Here is a 12,322-nt window from a genome sequence, read left to right as displayed (position 1 = left end):
CTCAGGAACAGGCACTGCTGTGGTTCTGAGCCACCAAATAAGACTGGTTTTAAGAAAAAGATTTTTGGGAAGTCAGTGTCATCATCTGAAGTGTGCCAGTATGAAAACCTCGGCTGCATCGCTTAAAAGTAAGCATTTTAATTGGTTAGATCCAGAATTTAAAACTTTTTTAGGAAGCTGTGCTCATCTGAGCGCCTCACCCAGGGATGACATTAATTAACACAAGGTTTCCTGAGAAAAACATGCATCACAAACACAAACCTGCTTAGTAATGCATTATATTAATCAAGACTAAGATTTATTTATATATCTATTTATGTATTGATTGTGCTTTTGAAATGAAACCTTTAGGAACTGTTCAGAGTGAGGAATTTTCCAGGCTGGTACAGCCTGAAGGGCTGAACCATGAGGAGGAGAAGAAAGAAATTTTGTACCTGTGAGGGCTGTGCTGCTGCTGGTGTGCTGGACTTGGAGGCCAAGGGATAACGAGCAGAGGAATGAGCAGATTGTTTCCACCCTAAAGTGCTGCTGCATGTGGGAAATCATCTTGCTCACCCCCATGCAGCTAACCTGCAATTCTGGATGATAACCTTTAAAGTTATTGATACTCCATAAACATTGAATCGTTATTTTTACCTCAATATGCTTCTCCTGCTGGGAGGTGGGAGAAATTTAGGAAATACTGACGTGTTCTGACCCACTTAGAACAAGGAGAGCAGTTGGTGGGTAATTTCCTTTGTATTCCCTTCCCTTTGACTTTTCAGTTTGGTATGACTCTTTTAAAAATACCATGGTGTCATCTTGGCTTTAGTCTGAGCATAAAGCCAAGCTAGGAGGCTTTATTGATAAAAATAAATACAGTTATTTTGTCCCTTTCCATGCCTATGACAACTTTGCAGTCAAATTTTTCCTTTTTATCGAAATGTTAAGGAGCCTGGCTGGAAGCATTTAGTGAGGTGTCAGTTCCCAAGCATTATCAAACTGTCATTGCTATAAAATAGTAAAACTGTGTAGGAATAAATAATTAATTCATAAATTTGTGAAGAAATCTAGGAAGATTGGTTGCCTGTAGAACAGGATTCCTTTTACTTTCTTGCTACAGCCATTTCTTTATGCTGAATTGTAGATGCAATTTATTGTAGCTGTAGAGTGGGCTGGAGTATTGTCTGAGACAGGGAGAAGAGCTTTTATTTCATTATAAAATACCCTTGTAACACTTGTAATCTCTGTAAACACATTACCCTAAATGACTAGGCACCATTTTCTGCTCTGAAGAATTTATTCCAGTCCACACAGGGCTCAATACATGCTTGGTTCTACCCATCAAGTAATTATAAATCCTGAAAATGAAGAAAGAATCTGATTACATCCAAATTCCTTCCTCAGTCATGCCTTAAGTGCAAGCTTTTTAGTCCACACTAAGTTCTGATTATGAAAATTTTATTATAATTGAGAGTAAGTCAGAATGTCACTGACCTTTTCTGCTAAATGGCTGGAATGAAGGAGGAGAGGTGGAAAACAGCTGCCTTCTTATTTGCACTGGAGCTCAAATGGAATTAAATGTTTCTTCAAACCCTTCTTTAATGAACAGAAACTTTTTCTTCCTCTATCTCTGGATCCAGTAAATGCAGGAATATCAGTTGATGGAATATTTGTTCTTGGACCAGTTTAAATGCTTAAACATGTTCATGTCCATCCCTATTCAATTTTTTTTAAGTCTGTGGTTTACTTTAAGCATAAGCCTCACTTAGTTACTTTTATTGAAGAATTGCCTAGAATAGGAGTCCTTTTTTAAATTCAGGTTAGCACTGTTATAAATAACTCCCTCACCAGACTGTGTTCATGAACAAGCTGTATTCATTACATCAATCACTAACATGCAGAAGTTGATGAACCTTCATTGTCAAACTGAGTCAATTAGGACAGGATAAAAAATAGGTTTCAGCACCTTTTTATTTTATTTTTTTTTAAATTTCATTCTATTTGTACCAAACCAGTGTATTTCTGATCACAGCAAAACAATATTTACTTTTGGGCCAGCTGCATCACTGCTGACTGACAAATCATCTGCATACACTGAAACACCTGAGTTTTTTAGACCTGCAGGGTAAAATTCTCTAACAATCTTGAGAATCTTGAGTTTTGCTCCATTAAATGGTTAATCAACCATGTGATATCACCAATAAGAGGTGAAGCACCAAGAAATACTGAACTGAGAGTTGGTAACATGGAAGAGGACAAAAATATATGTTCTCAAAGCATAAACGAAGTCTGTGACAGAAGACAGCTGCTGACCATTGCTGTATCTTTCTGTTTGACTGAATTCCAGCTCAGTGATGGGCTGGATGGTGGCTGCAGCCCAAATCTCATCCCATAAATTAGGGCTGCCCTGGTGGCTCCTCATTTTATGGCTGTATCATAGGAGGGTTGTGCACTGCCTGGGGACACAAAATCAAAGTAAGGCTCCATTAACTGAGTCTGGTTTTGGCTCCAGTGTCAAACACAACAGTAAGTGCAGGTGCACAGTAGGTTAGCCAGTAAAAAAAAAATAATTCTTTTGCAGTTTGAGTCTATAAATATTTTCTAAGTATCCAAATTAACAGAGGACTTTGGAGGTGAAGATAAACCTTGTGCAGGCAGGTAAGCAAACAATGATGGTGTTTCAGCTGTGTATGGGTTCTATAAACAGCTTTATAGTGACTTATAGGCTTTGTAAAAGGACTTTAAAGAGGATGTAAATGGGAATGATTGTAAATTATGCTCACTCATTTTCAAGCACACAGTAAAAACCAGGACCACGGCATTGTTCTAGGGTGAATGATGTTTTACACTGTAAAAGTAATCAATTTGATAAGAGCTACCCATATTTCTTTTCTGTTTTATTCACTGGTGCTCCTTGGGATTTGCAGAGATGAGGAAAAAGCTCCCACATGCCTGTATGGGGGTACATAAAGTGGGGGAACAAAGTGCTCCCAGGGTCTGTGGGTCCCTTGAAGTCCCACCACTCCTCTGTTCTTGTGGCAAGGCATCCAGCAGAGCCAAAATGGGGAGGGTTCAAAGCCCTCTCTCTTCCCCTGTCCTTTCCTGAAGTTATAACAGCTGCACCAAGGTCAGCTTTTTCTGGTTGCTTTCTTTCCTGCTGATTCTCCATCCTGTGACAGTATAACAGGAGCATGGGTGTTCTCTGACCCCAAATCTACTCCAGCACAGCTGAAAAGAAAGCTGGAAGCAGAGGGGAGGCTGCTTTTCTTTCTATTGAAATTAAATCTGCCTTGAAACCTGGCTGTGCTTCACAAACTGCACACTGCTTTTCTGGTTAGTCTCTGATGGAGAGCAGCAGACAGATTTTACCATGCTGCAAGAGTGCAGGGCTGAGCCAGCCCCCAAAGCCACTGAAATATTTTATTTCAGTTTTACCCTAGTACAAGTAAGGGTGGTGTTTGTATCCCTTGAGTTAAATGGCTGAAAAAAGGTCTGTGAGTTCTAGCCAGAATGACCACACGGAGCAGTCTGATCTTGTTTGGGCTCTTGTGCTGAGTGACCTGCAAAAAATCAGAATTACCTATTGAAGATTATTGTCTTATTAGGTAAGAATGCTTAGACAAATGATAGGAGAACATCCTAAGGGTGCAATATTTTCCGGAATTTCCATTTGCTGATTTAAAGGCAAGAATTCCGGGGGAAAGAGGGTGAGGGAAGAGCTTTGGTCATCCTCATCTTATTAGGTAAGAATGCTTAGACAAATGATAGGAGAACATCCTAAGCATGCAATATTTTTGGGAATTTCCATTTTTTGATTTAAAGATAAGAATTCCAGGGGGGAAGAGGGTGAAGGGAGTGCTTTGGTCATCCTCGGTGCCTTCCTTTCTGCCAAGACCATCACAGGGTCTCTGAGAGTCCCACCCACAGTTACTGCTGTGTAACACAAACTGCTGGGTTAGAAATGGACTCTCTGCACCTTCAATCAGCTCATACATGTGTAAAATTCTGATAGATCTGGTTTTGTTTAGTAATGTGCAGGCTTAACTCTGTGCTCCAGTCACCTTAACTGGGGCCCAGCTGCTGGAGGTCTCACAGACTCAGGAATCACCCAAAAGCTCAGCGTGGTTTTTGGAGGTCTGCTGAAAAAGGGGGAACTCAATAAGGCACTTAGACATTTTCTGGTGGAAATATAAGCGGTGGAGCCCTGCAGCAGGCTGATTAGGTCAGGGGGAAATTGCTGTATTTTAAATAGCAGTGTGCAGAATGCTTCTCTGCACAAAGAGCCAGGAGACACCCCCAGTGCTCCTGAAGCCCTTTGCCCTGCACAGCCTCTGCTCCTGACTCATGGTCTGCTCCGTTCAGTTTCTGCATTCCTTCTGCCAACATCAGCCTTGCTGCTTCCCCTCAGGCTTCTCCTGAGTATGATGGGCCCACAGGCCAGGAAAGCTTTGCCATCAGCTGTGGCACCAGCAGGGTCCCTGCCCATGCCTGCTGTAAGTTCTGCACATTTCCACTCCTCTACTTAAACCAAATGTCTTTTTTCTTTCAGCCTTCTCCCCATTAGAATGAGATTTTGGAATTATTGCCTGAAACAATCTCTGCATCTCCTATTTACAAACCTCTTGCTTTGTATTATTTGTCTTGCATTTCCATTTATTGCAGAAAGAGTAGGTGGAAAGGAAGCAGAAAGAACACCATGCTGCTCAATGTGGAATTTTTTATTTCTCTTTCAAGTCAGTTTGTGTATCTTTATTTCCACCTCCTGCCTACTTCTCTCAAGATCTTTGAAGTCATAGGACCACTTGAGTTTCTCTGCTTATTTTCAGGCTGTCAAATAAAGGCTGGGCTGCCAAAAATATACTCTCAACCCTGGAGATTTCCTACACTTGGGACTTGTGCTGGAAGAGCAAGTGAAGGTCCCCTGGGGAATAACTCTGCTGTTTAAAGCTGCTGGAAGCTGTGGCAGGTGTATGGGCTTTCCCCTGTAAGCTGTCTTCATCAGATGGGAGAATAATTACTCGTGCTCAGTACAGACAGGTGTATTGGCAGTCCACTGCTAATAACTTAAGGATCTGTCATTCAATTCAAGGAAAACAATTATGCTGGATTTTCCTTCTTTTCTTCTTTTTTTTGTTTTCCCCTGATTTTTCTTTTAAAGAAAATATCAGTGTGGGAGGAAAAACTCTAAACAGTAGAGCAAAAAATGAAAGGCAACTGTGAAAATAAATCCAGATTTCTAAATCTTATCTCTCCACTGAAAATACACATCTGTTCCTCTGTCTGCTGTAGCCACATGTTAACTCCTCACTAGCTGCTTTTGTCACTACCCTGTTCCTTTTCTTTTTGCACAAATTATCCTGCATCTTGTCAAATAGAAGGAACACAAATACTACTTGAAGTACATCTTGCTGATAAGAGACACATTATTTTCCACTGACTGGAAAAAAACAATGGTGACATTTTAATGCTGGAGTCTGAAAAGTCTCTTGTCCTACCCATTCATTACAGTGTCAGTCCATGTAACATCAGCATGAATGTAACAATTCTAACCCTCTTAAAGAATGGCCATTCTGAAATATGGCTTTATGGAAAGCTAATAAAATGCAATTACTGTCCAGCTTTGATTCAGAGACATAAGAGTCCATTTAAGAATTCACGTTTTTATTACCTTGCAAAATACTGAAATCTGGGGATTTGGTTTATTGTTTTAATTCTCTCCAGCTGAAGGTAACTACCTGTTATATATGTTCACTGGAGCAGCACAGGTCAGTACATAAAAATAAAAGTTACAGCAGTACACGAGGTGGATTACTCTTTTAAACAGGAGGGTGAAATATGATCATGCCTTTCACTCCCTGTGGGTTTCTGGTAGGATTTAACCATGTGTGGAGCTTTTCAGCACGAGTGTCCATTAAGCTGCTGTGGGAGGGAGGTTTGCACAATGTCTGAGCCTCAGGGAGGCACACACCAGGTCAGGTACTCGGGGTCAGGCCCGTGCCAAGGGCAAGTTTCCTGCTGACTACACAGCTCAGGGTGGAGATGTCTCCTGCCTTTCTTTCACAGATGGGCTGCTCTCTCAAAGCACTTGCAGCTGCTAATACAAATCTCCAGCTGCTGGAGATGGAGCACGAGCACAAATCTGTGGCCCCTGCAGCTCTGAAGTGTGTTGACAGAAAGGGGCCAGGTAGGCACCAAAGCAGCATCCCTGAGAGTGCTGAAGGACACCATCATCATCCTCCCAGTGCCACAGCAGAAGTCACTCCCTGGGTTCCTAGCTCATGATCAAAAGAGAAAAGCTCCCTTTTATTGCTAACTCTAATATGTGCATTAAAAATTACCAGCAAGCTTCTTGGGGGGGAATGATACTACCTACAGTTTTTGATATTATCTTACCTACAGTGTTTGTATTCTCTTCCAGAATGAGCTTGTACTCAGCTTCTTCCTCAACTGGTCCAAAAATACCTTGGCAGAACACCCATCATCTCTGACCTTAGGTATGTAGATTACCAATCTTATTTCTTCTCTAAAAAATTATAATCCTTGATAGTTTTATGTAAAGGTGAGTCTAAAGTGTTTAGATGGTTTGGGGTTTTTTTAGCATGTTAAGATACCAACAAATAATTCCTGATTTCTCAAAGTCTTTGAAAATGTGTTATTGACGTCACCTGTAGATTTCTTTCTCTCTCTCAAATTCCTTCCAGCCTTGCTTCATTTATTTTTGAATAAACATGCTTATATGCAAAGCAAAAGTTCCTTTACACAAACTGTGGCAAGTTTCTTGTTTTACAAAACAAAATATTCAAAGATTTTGGAGGAAAGGATGTGAGTCATGACAAAGCACAATGTGTGCTTCCACAAGCGAAGAAAATCAGGGGTGACTTCTAAAGTAATTTTCACAATGAGCGGAGCAAGTAAATAACAGAACATTATGTTAATGCTTAGTCATACATTATTAATGACTGTGGTAATTCACTTCTGGCTAAATGAGATGCTGCACTGTTCCCTTAGCCTATCTAAATACTTAACCCATTTTCCTCTTCTGTCCAGCACCTAATTTAATCTAATTTCTGACATTACAGCATTAAGATCCAAATCATAAACCATAAAAAGTAAACTCTGAATGTTTATTGCCTTCCACTGCCTTAGTTCTGCACTGATGATAATCTTCTGTACTCAGTTTTTAGGCAAAATAAAACCTCATAAAGAAGTCTGCAGCTGCACTCTGCACCACAACAATTCAGCTGGTTGTTATGTGCTCCAAGTGATAGGATAGTTTCCAAGATCATCAGTTTTCCACATTTCAGAAAGGATTGTATCTCTGCATATTTAGTTTGCATGTCCATTAAGTTAATTTAATCCCTCTGCAGACAGAGGTTTCATTATCTCTTTTGCCGGGACCATTTTTTTTTAATCCATCAGAACAAAATACATTCCATTCTGGCTTCTCAGCCTTTGGAAGATTCCCCCTGTGTGGAGTTTATTTGATTAGGGCGTACCATTATCATATTAAACCCATTATGACTATTGAAAATTACTAATGGCTGCTCTAACTTTTACAAAGGATCAAGGAGATAATGCAAAGATGTTCTAGGTGCTAGGAACATGTAATCTAGGTCCATGGGCTGCATCTCTCTCTAGGTGTCTTTAAGCAAAGATGCAGATGTCAGAGGGAGCTGAGGCACAAGGCAGCTGAAGCCCCAGAATAATTTTGATATGTCCCTAATATTCAGCTGCCTAATTATTACAGAAAATCTGGGTGTAAAAGCTTTATGCAAAATCACAATCCGAATCTCTAATAAAATTAAGAAATAATTTGCAACATCATAATTCCTACCGCAGCGTCCTGACCCAGTGTGGTCTGAAGGATGAGCCACCTATTTTTATTGTCAGTGGCAGCAAAATTAAGGAAGAGAATGAAGAGACAGAGGCAAGGATGTGTTTGGTGGGTGTTTGATGAAAGCTGTGTCAGGTAGCCCAGTCTGTTCCTCACTTTGTAGTTTCTGCTGGTGAGGGTCACGACATGGCTGGGGAATATGAGTGGGTCTCTGGCCTCCAGCAGTGAGGTTACAGGGGGATTGGATTTTTTCCAGTTCAAGAACTCTGCCTTTTAAAGTTTGGATCTTCACTTCTAGACTTAGGGCAAAACCTTTGTTTAACAAGGGTAAACAAACAAAACCCAAACCACAAACAGGAGCAGCTCTCTCTAGCCTAGAAAATTGATCACCCTCATTTACTGATAAACCAGCAGTTCCCATGAGGTCCAAAAAATGAGTTTAGACCTGGTAAAAACAAGGAATCATGGGCTGGGTTGTTTTGGGTACTCCCACTGAACTGTGGGCAAGCTGCCATGCTGTGCTGATTGCCCACCTGAGAAATCTATTGAAACAGATATATTTCTGGTTTTATTGTTCTGTTCTTCACCTCCCCTTTGGAATCAGGCTGCTGCCATTCCCCAGTGAGCTCACTGAGATCTTTGTTCCATGGCATTCTGCACGCTGGTGGCATCCAGAGGAGACACAAGTCCAGCTAAGGCAGGAGGAGGTGCCTGGTCATGCCAAGGTGCCAGGCAGCAAACAAGGAGCTGCTGGGAGAAGCAAAGTGGCCCCAGAGGTTCTTGCTGGCTGAGGGTGCCCAGAAACACTCTTGATTTGGAGGTAAACTCTGCAGTGATGCCATAGTCAGTCTGGGGAGGAATTAAATTCACTGAGCCTGCAGGAAAGAGGTGGTTGCCATGAATAAAGGTAGATTTTTTTTCCCTCACAAATCTCATTGCATTCTGAGGTTATAGGGGTCTTAATGTTTGTCTCTTTTGAAAAATAACTCAAGTTTAATATGGGCGTTAGCTTTCCATGGGTCTGGTAGCTTCTCTCTCAAGCAAAAGAAATCATCTCTCTCTTGGTTAGGATCAATATGAAATAAGATTAATGCCCAATAGGACCAGGTTATGAATTTTGATCAAACCAGCATCTTTCTCTTACACTGCTATAATTTATAAATGTTGTAGGTAATTACACTTACTAAAGTAAAATAAAAATTAAAATTTATGAATTTGTACTCTCTTCCCAGCAATAGAGAGATTAGAAATCAGTGTTAAATTTACTTGACATGAATACTGAATCAGTATTCCCAGTGGGGTGAATTCTGAATTATCCTGAACATTGTCAGCATTTCATTATACCAAGCTCACTACAAGGCAGTGAGAGCAGATATCGGGAATGATTTCACAATCAGACTTTTATAAAAACCCTTAAAAAAAAAAAAAAAAAGGAAGGAAGAAAGAAAAGTCTACCAAAAATATTTTCATATCAAACTTGAGTTTGAGATTTCCTCTTGAGTTTGTATATCCTGAAAATATTAATCATTCAGCCAGTTTTGGTTCTGCTGTGGGCTGTAACACTGTAGAGCCCAACCCCAGTTCTGGCATGTTTAATTAGTGCTCCCTTGTTTGTGTGAGCCTCTGGCCTCAGGGTGCAGTAGGGGAACAGGTTCTGTGTCCTTGTAAAGGGACATCCAGGCTTTCCAGGGCCACTGTAATATTCTTCATTCCCCTCCAAGCAGAGCCACAGCCCTCGTGAATAGTCCCTGAGGAGAAAAAGGCTCTCTTGCTCATTGTCCCACAGTGTTTTGATCTTCTCAAGTTGCTCACTCTCAATGTGAAGCTTTTGCCACAAGTTGTCTTTGTGGCTTGGTCACATCAGCCATGAGCACAGGCTGGCTTGGAGGGCTGAAGTCCTGAGCCAGGCAGTGCATTTAGGGCTGACTAAAGTGTGAAGTCAGCTCCTTCGGAGGCTGTAACCAAAGCAGATGGTTGGCTGGGGGCATTCAACCCATGGAAAACCAAACAGGTTCCAGTTCTCTTTGATGCCAGATGTCAAAACAGGCTGTCACCAAGAAGAAAGGTCTAAGAAAAATCTGAGGGTGCAGAACACAGAATAACACTGAGCTCCCCAATGGCAGTGCATTGACACTTAGTTAATTAGTTTCTTCACATTGCTTTGCAGCCCACGTGTGAAATGCAATGTATTATTAAGTTACAGTTTCCCTCTTGATTTTGTCAGTAGCATTTTCCTCTCCATCACTGTTCCTCAAACACTGTGCAATGCAGAGCTTGTTTTAAACTGCTGCTAAGGAAAACATTTCACAAATGGTGGGATATGGAGCTGGTAATTCTCCAGCATGCCAGAAAAGACCATGTAGATAAAACAAAGAACTGCATGCTTGAGTACTGGGAAAATCATTTCACCTCCAGCAGAAATCTGAATGCCAATTGCCTTCATTTCTTCATTTGAAAAGACAAAAGGACCCACAGATTTCTCATGTTTGTGTTCCTCAGTAAGAGATTCTAAACTGGCAGGGTTTGGGATTTTCTGGTGGTGGCTGACTGCCACTGGGAACACTGGGCTACACAGGCTCAAATCAGAAAGGAGAAGACTCCAAGTGCTCTGAGGTCCTCATTTGGTTTTTGACAGCTTTTGCATCGACACCAGAGAGTCAAGAATTGATTCCTGGGGGGGTCTTTTGCTTCAGCTGTAGTCAGTGTAACTTACTACAAGAGACCAGCTCTTAGTCCTTCCAAAATGGGCTGAAAGTAGAGCATGACCCTTCCCAAAAGTGCAGGACTGAGCTCAAGTCCATCTGCCCAAGCTGGCTAGATTGAAAGTAATTATTCTATGTGTATTTTATTATCATTTGAAGCTAGAATCACCTGGACTTCAAAGAGGATATGATCTAGCACTGAGTGTGGGAAAACCAAAAATATACCAGCTGAGTGGTAGCTAACTGTAACTGGGTTTTACTCTGAAATATAAGCAACAGTGGTCTCTTCCATGTTTATCAGATTTCCCACGCTCTGTTATTTTTTATTTCCCTTCCTTTTATTTTTTTCCATTAGTACTCAATTTATTGCATAGTAAGAGCAAATATTTTTGTAATAGTTGTGCCCATAGTGTGTGTGTTTCAGACTTCATTTTGCATATTCAATTAGAAGTGTATTTTCCCTTCTCTTTTGGTTTATTCTGGTAATTTTTTGTTGTTTTCTTCTTTTCTTTTTTTTTTTTTGTGTGTTTTGTTTTGTGGGGGGTTTTTGGTTTGGGTTTTTGGGTTTTTTTGGGTTTTGTTTGTTTGGTTTTTTGTTAGAAACTTATTTACATTTCTTACTTTTAAGGAAAAAAGTAAAAACCAACTCCCACAGAGAAATTCCTTCACTGGATATAAGCAGCACACTGTAAAAATTAATGAAAAACAAAGGCACTGGTAGTGCTGGTAGGAAAGGGAAGGCACAGTGATCAGCTGGGTTCTGGTGATGTAATTTAGCCTCTGAAATTGTTGCTCTTGCTAAACCACTGGTGGTGACTCACTGCAATTCCCAAAATTAACAGAGCCCCACAAGTGAATTGTGCCCTTATGTTAAAACACAGCTGCCCTTGTGTTACACTGTGTGTAATAGTCCTGAGTTCTTCATTGCCTCTTACAAATTCAAGGCAAAAGGACTCACAGCTTAAGAAAAAAATAAAAAGGTAAAGAGGTTTTGCATGAAAAAAGAGGAATTGAATTTTAAGGACTTCTTCTTAACCTGGAAAAGACTCAGCATTGTCTGGAGTTTTCATCCCTTGTCCCTCCCTGTTCCTATTTTCATAACACAAGAAATGAAATAAGGCACAGTCTTGCCAAGTGATTTGTCAAGGTTCATAAGGGAGAATAACAAATGAAGAACTGCTACTTGGTCTTCTAAGTCCCAGCTTAGTGATTTCTTCCTGAGATTTCAATTTTTCAGGAGTGTTTCAGGCCCTTCTCTAGTTAGGATGTGATTAAAAATGTATTTTTGTAGTCTCTAAAGGGGAGAAATTGGAGATGGATTCATATTCTGAAATTCCACTCCAAGCATCATAAACTCAGTAGCTCTGGTAAAATTATATTATGGCAGTTGCATGTACACACTGTGTTATTTCTAATTCGTTTGAGTTCCCGTCCTTAGGATAAATGGCAATTACACTGCCTCTCTGGCTGTCAGCAGCACATGGCACCACTGTCACTGTGTCTGCTGAGCAGTTATTTTAGTCTCTTTTTGCTCCAGAGGTTACACACTTGGTTTCTTCAGAAAAATACACCCAACGTGGCTTGTCCATTATAACAAGCCCTGTGCCTCCTCCTCTGCTGAGCAGAAGGAATTGGATTTCTGGCTCCCACCCCTCTGGCTGTGAGAGCTCTGGGGCACGTGTGGGGAGGAGAGGGCAAGAGTGAGACGGGGAGTGCCCTTGGTGCCCTGAGAAAGCTGGCCTGGAACAGAAACTGGACAGAGCTAAAGAATAAAGCAGGGATTTATCAGAAGGATCTCCTCCAT

The 12,322-nt window shown here is 40.9% G+C and overlaps 1 protein-coding gene across 1 annotated transcript in view; it reads left to right on the top strand.

Annotated features, from left to right (window-relative positions):
• PIK3C2G (phosphatidylinositol-4-phosphate 3-kinase catalytic subunit type 2 gamma) overlaps positions 1–12,322 on the top strand; it is a 247,493-nt gene that overhangs the window by 208,340 nt on the left and 26,831 nt on the right. The window contains exon 34 of the mRNA XM_039708330.1: positions 6,401–6,476. Within this exon, the coding sequence (XP_039564264.1) occupies positions 6,401–6,476 (76 nt within the window). The remainder of the gene's footprint in view (positions 1–6,400; positions 6,477–12,322) is intronic.

The sequence above is a fragment of the Passer montanus genome, unplaced genomic scaffold, assembly GCF_014805655.1.
Source record: "Passer montanus isolate IOZ18808 unplaced genomic scaffold, ASM1480565v1 scaffold20, whole genome shotgun sequence".
Classification (NCBI taxonomy): Eukaryota; Metazoa; Chordata; class Aves; order Passeriformes; family Passeridae; genus Passer; species Passer montanus.
The sequence above is the reverse complement of the archived record's forward strand: the minus strand, read 5'-3'. Positions and strand labels throughout refer to the sequence as shown.